General features: G+C 49.9%; 1 protein-coding gene across 1 annotated transcript; it reads left to right on the top strand.

The window, feature by feature from the left end:
- The first annotated feature begins 7,029 nt into the window (after nucleotides 1–7,029).
- Nucleotides 7,030–9,580, top strand: TCL1B (TCL1 family AKT coactivator B). The gene is made up of 3 exons (XM_037831570.1): nucleotides 7,030–7,191; nucleotides 8,998–9,168; nucleotides 9,527–9,580. The coding sequence occupies exons 1-3, from the start codon at nucleotides 7,030–7,032 to the stop codon at nucleotides 9,578–9,580; spliced, it is 387 nt and encodes a 128-aa protein (XP_037687498.1).
- The last annotated feature ends 7,040 nt before the right edge of the window (nucleotides 9,581–16,620 follow it).

Genomic DNA, 16,620 nt, shown 5'->3' with positions numbered 1-16,620 from the left:
AAAGTTCTCTGAAACTCTAATATTTATCTCTTCTGCATCAAAATTTTCCTTCTGACCCTTACCCAACCTTCATTAAACAGCTTGCATTCGCCTGCCCAGTCTAGTGTGCTAGTTTTGGGGAAACTGACCGGTCAGGGTGGCAATGGGTAGAGGGGCCTCTTCCAGCTCACCCCTACCTAACAGAAAAAAGAGCCAGATCAGTAAGGCAAATTACACACTTGCTAATGCTTGATATTACCAAGCACTTTGGGGTTTCCCCCCCATATTATAGATTTTTAAAATGTATCTCATTTTAAAAGTTTGCATTTTCTTGATTTCAGGTGGATTGAGTGTCTTCTCATACAGCAATTGACTGTATTACAATTGGCAATATTGCATTCCCTCTTCTGTGACTTTATTCTAGCCATTCCTCATTTCTCCAATGGGTTGCTTCTTTTACTTATTGATTTGTAAGAGTTCTTTATATATTCTGGAGACTAATACTTTGCTACATATTGTTAATATTTTCTCAGATGTAGGTCTTATATTTTTATTTAATGTATTGTCATTAGAAGTTATAATTTTGACCATCTCAAAATTAACAGGGCTTTCAATTTACCTTCTGCTTTGTATATCATCTTTAAGAGGGTCATCCCAATCCAAGAAGATACATGTTCTTACTGTTACTGTCTCTTAAAACTTTCATATATTTATTTTCTGAGGTTAGGCCATTCATAATTTTATCTTGTGAAAGGTGGAAGAAGGGAACCCCCCACCCAAGTAATCTGTAACACTTATATACCTCTAACCCCTCTTTTCATTGTTCCCATCAGTAACGAAGGGAAAAAGAGCCCGCCCACTCTTCAAAGCCAATCCATCCACCTGTGCTTTGGCCTCTGTGCCTTCTTGCCTCAAGAACATTTTTTTAATTCAGTTTATAACTCACCTGCCATCATTCTTTCCAATCTTTTGGATCATTTCCATTGGCACAAAGACATGTTTTAATCCCTTCTGCCTTTAAGCAAACCCTCCCTCACTCAGGAAAAGATGGAGAAGTTTGCAGCAGGCCAATGCTACTGTCAAGCTGTAGAGAATCTGGACAAAAATTAAAATTGTAATTTCAAAGGCATCAGGGAGCTGTGGAAGCAACAAGAACTAGAGGACCTAACATTCTGATGAAGGCAAGCATCTGCAGAGGCTTTTCCCTTTGGGTCATTTGATGATTCTGGGCACAGGCTAGAGGATGAGATTTGGGCTAGATCCAGTCAGGGGCTCCTGTGCAGTGACAAAATTGGGCTTGAGGGGCTTGAATACCCTGTCAGATTCTGCCTCAAGATATATATATATTTTTAAATTACGAACCTGTGTGGAATGAGAGGCTAAAGAACTAAGCTGAAGACCTCTGAAAAGCCAAGTGGAATTTTCTGGAATCTTTTGAGAAGGCAAATACTCCCCAAGGGGTGGAGTTCCTGAGAACAATCTAGAAAGAGCTGAGAGCCCTGGAAGGAGCAATGAACTGATACCAGCCACTCTCAACTGCTTTTTCTCAGGAAACACTTGCTGATTATGTATACAGCTAGACAAAATTTGAGATTTGAGGCATCTCAAACACATGGCTGGAGTGTTGTCCCCAAAGACATTTTGTAAGTTGAAGCAGTGCAGGGCAGGATGCTAAAGAGCAAACCAAAAGCCTCCATAAAGTCAGAGTAGAATTCCCTAGAGTCTCTTGGAGCTTAGACAAAGACTTAACCAAACTCTTCACTGAGAGCCACACTCCAGGAAGAGCACAGGCTAGAGGGTGAGATTTGGGCTAGATCCAGTCAGGGGCTCCAGGATCCAGGATGGGAGCCAACTAGAGGTAGACTGGTTATTACAGAACTGCACCCTAACCTCAATTCACTTCTGTCCCTGTTGGATTTTGAGATGTTTAATGTCTCAGCCTATGTGCCTGCTGGAGAAAAGGGTAAACTCTTTTTGGGGAAAAAACATTATTTAGAGACTTTGCTGTGTTTTAATACAAAATATTTAGCATTCAATTAAAAGAGTATTCCAAGGGACAAGACCTTATAACTGAAAATCAAGAGAAAAGCAGATACTAGAAGCAGACCCACAGGTAAGACAGAGTTATCAGAAAAGAATTCTACAATAAATGTGATTAAGATATCTAAGGAAGTAGAATGATGAACAAAATGGTTGTTAAAAAGGTGGAGATTATCAGAGAAAGTTAGACTCTATTAAAAAAAGAATCAAATGGGCATTCTGGAGCTGATAAGTACAATATATGCAGTTAAGAAATCACCTGCATTTTAATTCTACACATATCAAACTTCACAAGTCATTATCATGCTTTTGTACAGTGACAATTTATTCATGTTTACCCACATATTTACTCGTTGCAATTCTCTTCATTCTTTCCTACATTTTCATGCTTATGTCTGGAGTCATTTCCTTATGTCTGAAGATATTCCTTTAGTGTTTATTTTAATGGAGGCTGGTTAGTGACAAATTTACTCATTTTCTTCCTTCCTTCCTTCAATCCACAATACTACTTAATGTCAACCCCAAAACACTTAAAGGTAGGCCAATGGTTCTGACTTCTCAGGGCAGGCTTTAAATATTACTTTTCCTATAGGGAGCCAAGGCCAAGATAGAGTAATTTTTCTTATTGACTCTTTTGCCAGCCTACCATTCATGAGAGTATAGGCCTTCGGAGCAGCCTCAAGGGTTTTGGTTCCACCTTCTAACTTCTATGGAGCCTAAGACCTTGTCTCCCCCCACCCCACCCCCCCTTGGTGCTCTTAATAATTCACAACTCTAGGCTCCAGGTAGGGGTAAATTCTCCCCTGGGCACCCCAGCTTCAGCCCTCTCATACCACTCTGCTTTCAGTTGTTTCTTCTTTCTCCGGTTTTGGCCAGTAGTTCCTTTACTTTTTTGTAAGTCTACTGATACTTTTAGGAGAACATACAGCATTTCAGGATGTTTTGTAGTGAGAGTTCATTGCAGAATTTTTTTACTCACTACAATGCCCACAGGATGTTTTGTAGTGAGAGTTCATTGCAGAATTTTTTTATTCACTACAATGCCCAAAACGGATGTGCCAGCTACTTTCCATCAGCATTTATCCTCTGCCACCTCTGGCTATTGTAAAAGCATGTGGTGTTAGAAAGTACCAGTGCTCACGCTGTTAATCCATCTAATTGCTCAGGAAGAAAGGCAGTAATCCTCTTGATTTGAGGAACTGGGAGCACATTCCCAGGATTTTATTTACTAAGAAACTCAGATCCAGAGAAGTTAAGCAGCCTGTCAGAGGCGATAAGCCTGAATCGGATGAAATGCTGGAGTACTACCGAGAGCTGAGAGCTAGGAGGAGATGCTGTTGAAACTCCAGTCTCAGGGTCCGTCCTTTCAGCCATTCTCACTTTAGAATCCCGTCAAAATCTCAGAGAGATGTTCTAACTTCCTCTACTGCTTATCAACTTATTGCATCTCTCCACCCTAAATGCACCCCTTTTGCCTGTTCTGCAAAATGCTTCTGGGCCCTTTCAATGTTTTTCTTTGCCAGCTGGTAGGATGTAAGCTTTGTCAGTAGACAGCCCAGGAGAGATGTCACAGGAGAAAGGGTTTCATTATGGGTTCTTGTGTGCTCTGTGGGCAGCAGGCTCCCTACAGCAAGGACAGCTTGACCACCATTCAGCTGCCTTGGCTCAGGTGGCTTCTCTAGCACCATGTTCCTGCAGCATGAGCAGCTTCTATAGCACGGGGCTCCTGCAGTTCACCTGGCTCCCCAAATGCCTGGCTCTTGCAGCACAGGTGACTTCCTTAGTACCTGGCCCCTGCAGCATGGGCAACTTTTCCAGCACAGGATTCTTGTAGCATACATGGTTCTGCAGTGCCCACTTCTGCAGTGCACCTGCCTTCTCTAGCACTGAAGTGCAGTGCCCAGCAGCCAGCACACACCTGGGAGCCTCCCTCCCCTCCTTGGGCTGTTTTGTCCAATAAGACACCTCCTCACGAGCAGCTTTCCCTGGCACCCTACAGGGCACTTTTGCAGTGAGTTCCAGAGGGTAGATTTCCAGCAAGTTCTGCTTGCTGGGTTTTCTTTTCTTAGGTGTTCTATTTCAGCCTTTGGTGTAGTGGTGGCTCCTTATATCTGTTTTCACTATAGTCTTTCAAGTACCCTTTACTTCTTACTAGCTAATCCTTGATTACTCCTATCCCTTATTACAGTCAATAATTTTTTATATTAAATTTTCCCTGCTCAAATTACTGTGTAGTTTCTTTCTCCTGATTGGATTTTGACCGACACAGAATCAGCCTCAGGAGTGGTCTCAGTAGCCAGATCGACAAGGATGGGATTTGGGGACTGGGTTGTTTGTGCTCTGGGCTTGAGTGCAGTGCTGAGCTCCTTGCCAAGGAAAAATGGTATGTCAGTCATCGAGGCATGCAGGGGCATCACAGTTAATCCAGCTGTCACCTATGGTTGATTGTGATGATGGCCAACTGAAAGACATGCTGTGGGAGCCTCGGTCACTGCTGCACTTGACTGTTAAGCAAGAAATGATGACTCTAACGACTGTGGTGTGGGGTGGATTCTTTTTAGTGCTTGCAAAGAGAAAATGACAAGCTCAATTTGGCTTGTTATTGTTGTGAACTGAGAAGAAGCCTTTGATTCCTCATGCAATTTCATGGTCCCCCTTGAGGAATCTTGCCAACTTTCAGAAAAGAGAACTCAGTTACCAGAGACACCTCACTTCGCTCATCAGTTCTATAGCAAACAACTTTAAGAAAGTCCCTTTACCCCACTTAGCCTCAGTTGCCTTATGTATTCAATGGGGTAAAGAACTACTTTCCAAGTAGGTTTGCTGTAATAACTAAATGAGGTAACATATATGCATCATGTGCTTTACACAGCCTGGCCCGCAGTAGGTGCTCCCGCAGCAGAAAATGAAATTACTGTTCATGTCTTCCTGGGGGGTGGGGAGTGGGGGGCAGGAGGTGGTGGCTTTTTTTTCGATTCCCAGACCTCCATTGAGGTCAGGCCTGCCTTTCCCACCAGAGTCATCCACGGCCTTCACCTTCGGAAGAAACACCAGAGCTGACGGGAATGTTCTATAATTGGTGTTGTCTAATGTGGTTGCCATGTGCCATATGTGACTCTTGAACTTGAAAGGTGGGTATTGTGACTAAGAAGTTGTTAGGTAGTGACTACGGAAAGTTTGGTACATGGATCTGCTTTTTCAACTGTACATCTTATGAACTCCAAGCACAAATCAAATATTTCCCGTGAAAACATAGCATCTGAATTGAGATAGGCTATTAGTATAAAACACACAGTGGATTTCAAAGATTTAATTCAAAAAATGGAATGTAAACTATTTCAATTATTTGTTTTTACTGATTATATGTTGGAATGATACATTTTGAATAAATTGGATTAAATAAGTATTATATATGGAAATATAAATATATATTATTTTTACTTTTTAAGATGTGGCTACTAGAAAATTTAAAGTTGCTTTAATTTTAAATTATGTTTGCATGTGGCTTGCATTAAATTTTTATTGGGCAGTGCTGCTCTGGAGGAAAACTGATTAGGGCAGGGTATTGAAAAGGTTTTAAAGATTATCTGGCTTTGACCGTTCATTTTTCATTTAGGGGACCCAAAGGCCAGAGAAGGTAAGGCATTTGACTAAGATCACACAATAAATTAAAGGTAAAGCCAGGACTAGATCCCAAATTCGGGTATAAAAACTGTTAGGTCAATTTGGTAAAAAAAAAAAACAAAAAAAAACAAAAAAACACAACGGCTCAGCTCACACACAAAACAGCCCCTTGCTCTGCCCAGCCGTGGCCCTCCTGGACCTCCAGTCTTTAGACGGAGCCACAGCGGGACACACGAACAGCTCACATACAGGCCCACCCACCGTGAGGGCCAAAGGAGGGGGTGGGCAACGAGCTGAAGGGAGCCCCTGGTCTCCGAGGGCCATTCAATCCCACACCAAATGGTTCCTCGGAAAAACACCAGGTAGAATTGCTGGAACATAAAGCTCAGGCCTCTCTGGAGGCTGTGCAGGGAGTTCTCCACCGTGGGCCTTCTCCCTGCCGTTTATGCCAGACCAGGGACCCAACGGGAAATCCTTTCTTATCTCCACCACGAAATCTTTTCTCCTTCTTCCCAGAAGAATGGCCTTGTCGTATCGCCTCCTGCCTTCTCAGCATTAACAGAAGACTCATACTTGAGGTTCCCAAGAAAAAGGATCAGATGCACGGTGCACTAGCACGAAGCCCAGCGTGCTTAGCCAGCGCGTCTTGCTTTGTCATTTAGCTTCTGGGGCCTCCCGGAAAAGCAGAGCGAGTCAGAGGAGCCAGACCGCGGACGGGGCTGGCGCTGGGGCCACAGCCACCGCGGGGGCCTCTCCGGCCGGCCGAGGCCCTCCCATGCCCTCGTTGAGGCTGCACTTCATATGATGCTGATCTAAACGTCCCTGGGGCCCTGGCTCATTATCTGAGAAGGAGCCTGATCTGTCCAGGATGGGCCTTGACCGGAGCCCCCAGGGACAAGCGTCCACTGGGCTCGCCTCGCAGTTCTGGATGCCTCTTAGGTCAAACAACGTCCCTGAGAGGGATGGGCCCTGACGTGGAGGCCTGTGGAAGGAATGCCCCGGGGATGGAGGAAAAGCGGGGTACTCCACGCCAGCCCAGGATCCGTGTGCATGGGGCCGGGCACGAGTTCCAAGATGGGGTGAGGGCGGGTGGGGGATGCCAGGGGCATGGCCTGCGGGGAAAACTGGGGAGGGGCGCTCGGGAGGAGGCCGGGAGGGACCACAGGATGGGAGTTGGAGGTTGGTCAAAGGGATCCGCCCCTGCCCGGGGTGCCGAGGCCTGGGGCGAGGCCCGGTGGGCGGGCTCTGTACCCCGGGGCGCCTCCCCCCGCCCCCTGCGGCTCGCTGGCCCCGCCCCGCCTGGGAGCTGCCCCTCCCAGGGAGGCTGCGCAGTTGGGACGCCCCGCACGCGCCTCGGGGCGCCACCGTCCAGCGCGCAGCTTTGCAATGGCTTCGGCAGCTTCTCGGGGCCTCGGGGAGCCCCCAGACCGCCTGTGGGTGCGGAGGCCTGGCATCTACGAGGACGAGGTTGGGAGGACCTGGGTGACAGTGGTCGTGCGCCTCGGTCCTTCCCTCCGCGCTCTGGGCAGGGGTTCCCCAGGCAGCACAGTGAGTCCTGGGGCAAGTGGGGGTGGGGTGGGATGCGGGAGGGCTGCACCCTGCCCCGCCGGCGTGGTCTGGGAATTCTGCATTAAGGCCTGGAGTGGGGGTAAGAGGGAACTGTTCTCATCCGTGCTGGAAGACTCAGCCTGTGAGGGGTCTGGGAACCCAGTGATGTTCACACCTGGGACCCCAGGACCCCCTGCCTGGTAGGGCCACAAGCTGACCCTGAGATGATGTGGTTTTGGGGAAGGCTTCACAGATAGGGTGTCTCTTGAGCTGGGCTCTGCCGGATGAGTAAGAGTTCTCCAAGTCCAAAAAGGACTTCATCCAAAAAGGACAAAGGCAGGCTTGACACAAGCAAAGGCATTGCAACCTGGAGGCAGCAGGTGGACCAACAGAGTAAAAGTGACATTGGCTTCAGATTCTTCATCTACAAAATGGGGATAATATACCTCTGTGCAAGCAAGTTACAGACATTGTTCACAGCTAGAATGGCCTAGGGGAGCTTCTGACAAATAAGATTTCTGAATCCCACTTCTAGAAATTGATTCAGGAGGCTTGTGGGGCCCAGTACTTGGTATTTTTCAAAAGCTCCCAAAGTGGTATCGTAATCACTCAGTATTGGAACCACAGCTACCCAACCTAGGGCTTTAAATCATAGCTCCTCTAATAGAGATAAAATGAATACCTCAATGTAATATAGTCAGAGCTTAACCAGGTATTAAAAAATGCTGTTCAGGTCATTGTAAATAATTCATTGGCATTTTAAAAATATATAACATGTTTGCTAGCAAGCTTCAAATAGGTTATCCTGAAAAATTTTGGTGGGGAACATTAAAAGTATTTTCCATTAGTATATCAAAGAAAGCATGCAAAAATTTCTGGGCACAGAATTTTATAGTAAGTTTTAAAAAATGTTTTCTATTAATGACCCCTCAATTTAATGGGAGAAGAGTGGATTCTTCCAGTAACAGCCATGGGTGGGGAGAGTGGGGTGGAGAACCTAGAAGTGAACAGTTTTTCCCTATTTAAAATTATTATTTTTCAGAAAAGTAGATCAGTATGCTGACAAACGATCTTAGGATGAAAAAAAGTATCCTAAGCATGATCTACAGTACGGGTCAGCAAACGTTTTCTGTAAATATTTCTTTTGCGGTGACTCAGGTCACTGTTGTAGCTGATGAAGGGCTAAAGAATATCCTCATTTTCCAAGACTTTTCATCACAATGGAAAAAAAAGACAAGCACTCACGTAGAAAATTCTGAAAAGGACCCTCCGTTGTGTTACATAGCACATGGGGTCTGGGGTAGAGTTTGGTGGTGACTTTCCCTTTCATCTTTATACCTGTCTGTGCTGGCCAGATTTTTAGTTATTATTGTCTTTTTATGTTTACAGTGAATATGTGAAAGTTATGATCAAAACCACAATATATTTAGAGGGGGCAACCATCACCCCCAGATCCTGGGGTCCATGGGTATCTTGTTTTTAAAAAAGAGATGATTAAAAAAAAAACTCTGAAAATGGCTGAGACAGAGTGCCCAAGATTGCTGACAGGCTGGAAACAGCAGCTAAAGATTTGGGGGTGCAGTGGGGTGAGGTGGGGTGCAGGTCGGTAGGGAGGACCTTACCAGCGGGGGCCAGGAGAGCATCGGTCATCAGAGGTGTAGACAAGGCCCCCCAGGGTGCTGGATCTGGGGTTCTCAAAGCTGCCGCGGTGCCCTTGGTGGCTGCCTGGCTGGCTGGGGCAGCTGGGGCCCTGGTTGTGACCGACAAACCTGCCCCTGACGTGCCCCTCCTCTCTGGTCCCTTCAGCACGAGCCCCGCGTCACAGTCCACATGTGGCAGATAGCAGTGCACCCACAGGAGCCCATGTCCCCCAGCCAGCTGCCCCTGTCCCAGCTGCCCCTGATGTGGCAGCTCTACCCTGGGAGAAGGTACCGAGCCACAGACTCCAGGCTCTGGGAAATAGTGGACCACGGCCAGGCAAGTGTGTGGGGCTCCTGGAGGGTCACGGTTGCGAGGAGTGACAGTGGTGGCCCTCCCTCCCCTGCATGCGCTCTCCCCCCGCCCCCAGGGGTTCCTATCTTCCCCTCTTCTTTCCCCAGCCCCCATTCAAGACCGCCAGCAGGAGTCCTCCAGTGGAGACCTTTGAGGTCTAAGAGCATGGGCGTGCTTGTGCAAAGCGGGGTGAGGGATGGAGGGGACACTTCCCCGCAGGACTGCAGTCCACAGACCCCGGTGTGCTCTGCCTCTTCTCTCTGCCGCCAGCCTGCCCAGGAGATGGCCACAGTGGACAGAAGAGCACCTCCCCGGGCCCTGATGGCTGCCCTCTCTCCCACAGGTCTACACCACGGAGCAGCTGATCCTGTCGCAGCAGCCCGTGGGGAATGATTGACCTGGGGAGTGATGCAGGAGCTGGTATGTCAGGGCCCTGCACCCCTTGAGGCAGAGACCAGCCGCAGCCAGGAGCCTGCTCCTCTGCCCGGAGGGCAGTGCTGGTTCCCTTCCCCTCACTGCTGCCCCCAGTTGCTCTCGCACAGCCATCCCATGACCCCACTTTCCCTACTCCCTGGATGTGCTTGTCCACTTGGGCAGGTCCCCTTAGGAAGGTCCCAAAGTGTGGGCTCGCACTGAGTATCAGTCATCGTGGAAGCTCCGCTTGGATTCTGTGAGGTATAGCTAGTAAAGTCCCATTTTACAGATGAGAGAACTGAGGCTCAGAGCGGTGGAGTGACTTTCCAAGACCGGAGAGCCTGGAATAGCAGTCATCAGGCCCAAACACAGTGTTTTTGGCTCCCTAGGTCTGACTGTGGCACTGGCTGGGTAGGGATGGGGGGATCAAGGTCAAATAATGGCAGTGGCCTTTGAGGACCCAGCACTGGTCCATACAGGGCTTCTCCTGCAGCCTGGTAGCAGCTTGAGCTGGCCAGGGCAGGGCCTGCTCTGTTGGAGGGGTGGGAGCTGGGCCTTGTTCTCCTACCCCTTGTCCCTGCTCCAGTGCAGCTTGGTTAGGGCGCCGAGGGCCTCCATGATTCACTGACTGATCCTTTTGTCTCCTCCAGGTCTTGCTGGCCCTGTGCCCTCTTGTCCTGTGTCTCCTGCCTTGCTGACCTTCAGTGAGGATCTTTGTGTACCTGTTCTTCTGTTTGCAGGCCCTGGTATGGCCTCCTTGGGGGATGGAGGGCACCGGGCCCTGGGCCCCCACACATTCTGCCTTCCCCTTTTGTCCTCAGTTAGCAGTCCCCTCCCGCCCTGTTTGAATCTGCAGTCAGGGTGACTTGCCTGGATGCCCCCTCCCGGCCCCGCTGGCCGGGCCCTGTGTGCCCCTCATCCTGCTGCCACTCCCCACACCCCCTCAGCTCCACTCCCACAGCCCTGTGCCCGGCCGCACCTCCAGGACCCCCAGTGCAGCCCATGCTTGGAAGTGCCGGCAGCCTCCTTCTGCCCCAGGCTCAGTTAAGACAGCCTCCGAGGGAACCTGGCTGGACTGGGACTTGGAATCCCCCCTGGGCATCAGTTCTGCTGACGTTTTGGTCCCAAATAGATCAAGTCCTGGGCACGCCATCAACTCGAGCCTCGGCTGCCCATCTGCACAGTGGGGAGGGTGGGAGGGTGCATTTGTCCTGTGGTTCAGTCATTCGGTGCTCTAAAGTGATGCAAGTTCATAAAGGTTGCCTCCCAGTTCCAGTTGATTAAACTTTAATGCTCCTTGTCAACTTCTGTGCTGATTCGACCCAACCTTAAACTGGTTTCAAAGTGTAGCAAGGCAGAAGCTGGCACCAAAAAGTTAAGGTGAAATTTTAATTATCCATTTAATATTTTTCCATATTTGGAAAGAAATTGTGACTGTCCATTTCAGCAGCAGATGCTGGGAGAAGGAAAAGGGACTTGCTTGTGAGCTCTTGGTAAAGCTTTGCTGGAAAAGACAGAACAGGAGGTGAACGGGGAGCGGGGGAGAGGTTTGAAAGACGGAGGATGCCACAGCGGGTCTTTGCCGGAGGTGGCAGCAATGCAGGAGAGGGAGGAAGTAAGTGCCCGTGGAGGTGACATAAGATGACAGTAGGAGCCGAGCCCTTGAGTGGGGAGGGACGAAGCCAGAGTTCAAGCGGCTGAGCTGCTCCTGCCTTTGTAACCAGAGAGCACAGGAGGGGACAGTGCAGGTGCCCGTTGGGTTGATAATTTAGCAGTGATAGGAAGAGGGTGTTCCCTCTCGCACACAGTTGACAAGAAGAAATCACCAAAGGATGACCTTAAAAATGAATCTGTAAAAGCTTGTAAAGAAAGTATAAGGAAAGACAGGGTAGGGAAGACTTTCTTACATAAAACACAGAAAGCATTTTTTGTTATCCTTGATTTGGGTAGAAGTTAAAGCTTGATGTAATTGGGTGTTGTGGGAGTGTAAATTGTTGCCACCCCTTTGGAGGCCTGGAATACAATTTTAAAATGTAAGATGGCCCGTGAAGCAGGCCGTGGCCCCTCTCTTCGGTTTACCCAGAGCAGGGGTACTCAATCGTGGCCCTACTGACATTTTGGGATGGAGAAATGTCCTGGGGCTGTCCTGGGTTGTAGGATGCTGAGCAGCAACGCCGGCCTCCACCCATCCACCCTCCCCCAGTGTGACAACCACAAATGTCTCCAGACATTGTTGAACGTCCCCTGGGGTCAGAGTCGCACCCAGTTGGAGCCACTGCCCAGAGAAACTCGTGCCCACCTGCACAGGGGGTGATGGAAGGGGGCACAGGGTAGTGGCGCACATCCCCCCCCAGAGGGTGGTCACTGAAGGGCCCAGCAAGCGGGGGCTGGATTGAGCTCTGCAGCCTGGCAGGTGGGTCCTTTAGAAAACCCTCCTCCTCAGCCAGCCTTTTCCTCCCGCTGGCCTGCAACTGGGGATGTAGAAGAGGGTGTGCCACACACCAGGGCTTAAGAGTGATACCGTGTTGACACCGGACAGGAGTGAGGGAATTGCGTTCCAGGAAGGGTGCTCTGCTGGACACCCATGTGGGTTTGCACCCAGGAGAGGGACCTCAGCCCCCACTGGCCTCCCTTCTTACATGGCAGGCATCGAGCAAGGGTAACAACAGAGATGCACATACCTGGGGTGTGCCGGCTATTTGCAGAAGACCTCTGGGCCTGCCAGCTGCCCCGCACCTGGAGACTGGGGCTTCTGGGAAGTTCAGGGCCCCATGATGGGGAAGGAAGCCATCAGCCCCATGGCCAGCTGAGCTTAGGTGTGGCCTCTCTGGGAACCAGGGGCCCCAGTCCCAGCCCCCTGACCCCCGTGAGTCCCCCATGGTTGTGCCTGGACAGTGCTGCCCTTACTCCCCAGGGTGGTGAGGTGTACACCCTGTGGCATGGCAGGGAGGTCCCCAGCCTCAGGCTGGTCCCTGGAGATGCAGATGTTGGGATCTGCTGCCCTTCTTGACGCTGTCCTTTACCTGCCTTTGTCGTGGACCCTTGTGGCCTCCGCTGCTCAGGTCTGCAGTGGCCACAGCTCGTGCTCTGGGCCTTGTGACCTGCAGGCGGCTTCCCCTCGATTCCTCTTCTGCTCAGCCTCAGTGCCCATTGTCCAGAGGCTGTCTGGGTCTGGGTGGTGTGACCCCCACCTCTGCTGCAGGGGGAGCGTACTTGCTACCCAGCCTGTCCCCTGGTGGGACGTGACTCCACCTCTCCGTGTCACCTCACCCACTCTTTGGCTTTGGCAGGGTCCCAGGGGTCCTGGCCCTGGCTCCTTTTGCTTTAAGTTGCTTCCACTTACCGCACTGCCTTTCCTCTCGCTGAGCACGGAAGGGGAAAGGAGGCGAGCCATGCCACTCTGCTGCCTCCTCCTTCTCTCTCTCTCTCTCTCTCTCTCTCCATCCCAGCCCAACCCTGGGGCAGGAGAAGTGGCAGGCAGTTCTTTTGCTTCCCCCTCGGCCCCGGAGCTCTGTGGTGATGTGCTCAGGGACAAGAAAAGAAATCTGGAAAATCCTTTTCTTGGGATGGCAGCATGGCTGGGGAGGGTGCCGTCGGGCTGCAGAATCCAGTGTGAACGTCAACAGCCTCCCCTCTCTGTGCATTCCCTTGGAACAGTCTGTCCTCCCTGCCAGGGTAACATCTAAACGCAGACCAGGACAGAAGCTTCATACTTGAGAAAGCAAAGAAAAGCCCATTAGTTGTTTAAAACATCACCGCTGGTCCTTAACCAGGACAGTCGCAAACGCTGCTGCACGAGTGAGAAGTCACCAGGATGCCCTCCTCCACCCTCCACACCGTCTCTGAAGGTTTGTTTCCATGTGTTGCCAGGTGAGACGTGGATCTGTGGCCCGGCCTCTTTCACTTCTAGACTAACAACTCCAACAACTTGCTTCCGGGCACTGTGAGAAACCATTTTTCAGCTCCACCTAGCAGGAGCTGAGGACTTAAATCTGGCTCCAGAGAATCAGCGTAAATAACTCGTAAAGATGAACAAAGGAGAAGCTGCCTGGAAAAACATGGGGAAAACGAGATGTTTTGTAAAGAACGATGGGCCGCAACCACGGTTTATTCGGCACGCCCGCAGCTTTGGGGCCGCCCCGTACAATGGGTTTTGCTGGCCCTGGGTAACCACCACGCAGAATCCATGGCTCACCCTCCACTTGGCCAAACCAGGGGTGATGCCAGCATCCTCCACTACCCATGAGGCCCGGGCCCAAGCAGTGAGGACAGACCCTGAGCTGTATCCCTGGGGCGGCAGCTGCCTGCGCGAGCCCAGCCCTGGCCCTTCCCGGGCCGTGTCCTCTTGGGACAGCTTCCTCCATGGGGGCCACCACAGACTGCATGCTGAGCTCCTCCTCCTCTGTGCCAGCTCTGCCGAGCCGCGTGGCCCATTTGCGTGTTTGCCTCCCCTCCAGGCTGGGAGCTACCTGAGGCATCTAGCTAAGTTCCACAAACATTTTCAGAATCTCCACTCTGTGCAAGGCCCTGTGCTGGGTTTTAGGGGAAGAGAAATGAGTAGGAATTGATCATTGCCCTCACTGGGCTCAGACTGACCACCACAAATACCCAAGGCACTGGGCATCAAGGCCGAATGCGATTTAGGGCAATCAGAGTTGAAGGAGAGCAGGAGGTGGGTGTCAGGTAGGTCAAGGAATCCAAGGAGGCTTCCTGGAGGAGGAAGGCAGGATAGAAGAATCCTCACCTTTCATAACCCTCTGCCACCCTCACAGCCCTTTACATTACACATTGTAAATGAAATACACAATGTCATGTCAAAGTTTGATGCTCAAAGCAAGCCCATGAGAAAGGCAAGCTGGCAACTGCCGTCTCTGTGGCCCCCGGTGAGGCACCCAAGCCTTGTCAAGGTGCCCTGGTCAGTGATTGGAAATAGCAGTGCCAGGGCTGGGCCCCAGTGTCCTGACTCCCCAGCCTGGCTCTCCCCTGCCCAGCCAGGCCATAGTTGTGGGAATGGAGGGCAATGACCAGATGCAAGAGCAGTTGACAGGACTTGTGGATTCGGCAGGTGTTGGGGAGTACGGGAGAGCTGGAGTTGAGGCTGTCTCTCAGAGTCCTGCTCTGGCCAACTGGGTCCTGAGTTGGGAGCTTTGGTGGCTTGGAGCTAAGTACCCTAGAAAAACATGTTCTTAATCTTCATCTGTTCCTGCGGGTGTGAACCTTGGACCTTTGGGTGAGGTTATTTTAGTTAAGGTGTGGCCCAATTCAATCAGGTTGGGCTTCAATCCAATTCCCTTTGTAGACAGAACAAAAGTCAGATGGAGAGAGAAGTCAGGAGAGACTGCTGTAGGCTTAGCCATGTGACCAAAAAGCCAAGGACCGAGAATCACCAGCAGCCAGCCCCAGAACACCAGTCTTCAGGGAGAAAGCATCGCCTTGATGATACCTCGATTCTGGACTTCTCTTAGCCTCAAAACTGTGAGGCAAGAAATCCCCATAAAACTCATGGCATGGTAGTTGTGTTAGCAGCTAGGAAACTAAAACAGGAACATGCAAGGAGGCACAGATCTAGGGTAAATAAAGTGATGAGTTGATTTTGGATGTTGAGTTTCAGGTGCATGTGGCATATCCAAGTTGCGGCAACCCTATAAGCAGGTACCATGTAGGTCTTGAAAAAGATCTGAGCTGAATGCATAGATTGGAGACCATTGGCAGAGAGGCAGTAATTGCACCCAGAGAAAAAGAGAGAACTATCTCAGGTGGGGCTCAGCAAACTTTTTCTGTAAAGGGCCACATAATAAATATTTTCAAATGTCTTTGTGTGCCACATGGTCTTTATAGCAACTGCTTGACTCGGCCACTGTGGCATGAAAGCAGCCATAGACAACATGTAAACAAATAAGTGTGACTGTGTCCCAATAAAACTTTATTTACGAAAGCAGTCAGCAGGCCAGCTTTAGCCCTCAGGCCATAGTTTACCAACCCCTGATCTAGAGAGTGGGTACAGAGTAAAAGAAAAATACGCCAAAATTTAAAACATGACAGAAAAAGAATCAGCAAAGGATATCATTTAGAAGCCATCAAAAAGGACTGAGATGGAGGGGAGGTAGTTGGAAGATAGAGAAAACAGTCTGTGGTACCTGGAGAATGAGGAGCCAAAAAAGGAAATATAATCTTCCCCTCAAAGATGGCAAATGAAATGTAGCTGTCTTGCTCTCCTCTTTGAAACCACCTGAAAACAGGCAGGTGAATGTCAGAAAATGAAGATACATATTCAACATAACTAGAAAGCAGCCATAATTTCAAACCAACCTGTTTGAAGAAGCGGCAGAGGGAACTGGGCATGGTCAGGGGTGCCTTGAAGCCCTCTGGTGGTAGCATTCTCCAAAAGTTGGTTTCAAAGCCCAGGCCCAAACCAGGGAGCCTTGCTTGAATCTGTAAACTCGGGGTGTTGCTGGACTGCCAGCCTGTTCCTAAACCTTGGTGGGCAGGGGCAGAGCTCCTTGGCTGCTGATCCTGAGTAGCTGAGGAGAGATAAATGCCAAATTACTACAAAGAAGACCATTGCCTCCCCAGTGCTCCTGGGGGCAGGGCTACTTTCTGTTAGCCCAAGACAGAGGGACACCCTTAGAGTGTGGGAGAAATGTGTTTAGGCCCAGATCACTGTCCCAGCTGGCCGCCATCTCAGCTCACTCCTTGTGTCCAGGCCCACTGACCCTTCAGCCAGCAGCCAGCAGAGAAAACAAGGCACCACTTATGGCTTTGCAGTTGGGCCCTGCACAACTCCAGGGGGCACCATTCACGCAGATGATGATGGGATGGTGCCCCTGTAATTGTGCATATAGTACCCCTGTTCCCTCAAGATGATTAATAATGAGAAAAGAACATAAAAACTAAAACAATGACCACACACTAGAAAACTCCACCACCAAGCAGAGGAAAATAACATCCTTAAAGAAGCGCCCTGGAAAAGTGAAAGAGAAAAATACCTAAAAAATTCATTGAAGAAATATTGCCTGAAATTTT

Source organism: Choloepus didactylus, chromosome 4, assembly GCF_015220235.1.
Source record: "Choloepus didactylus isolate mChoDid1 chromosome 4, mChoDid1.pri, whole genome shotgun sequence".
NCBI lineage: Eukaryota > Metazoa > Chordata > Mammalia > Pilosa > Megalonychidae > Choloepus > Choloepus didactylus.
The sequence above is the reverse complement of the archived record's forward strand: the minus strand, read 5'-3'. Positions and strand labels throughout refer to the sequence as shown.

Excerpts from the sequence above, each read along its gene's own strand:
- TCL1B (XM_037831570.1), top strand. The coding sequence starts at position 7,030 with ATGGCTTCGGCAGCTTCTCGGGGCCTCGGGGAGCCCCCAGACCGCCTG. Across the intron at positions 7,192-8,997 it reads GGGGTTCCCCAGGCAGCACA|CACGAGCCCCGCGTCACAGT; the intron begins GTGAGTCCTGGG and ends TGGTCCCTTCAG. Across the intron at positions 9,169-9,526 it reads AAATAGTGGACCACGGCCAG|GTCTACACCACGGAGCAGCT; the intron begins GCAAGTGTGTGG and ends TCTCTCCCACAG.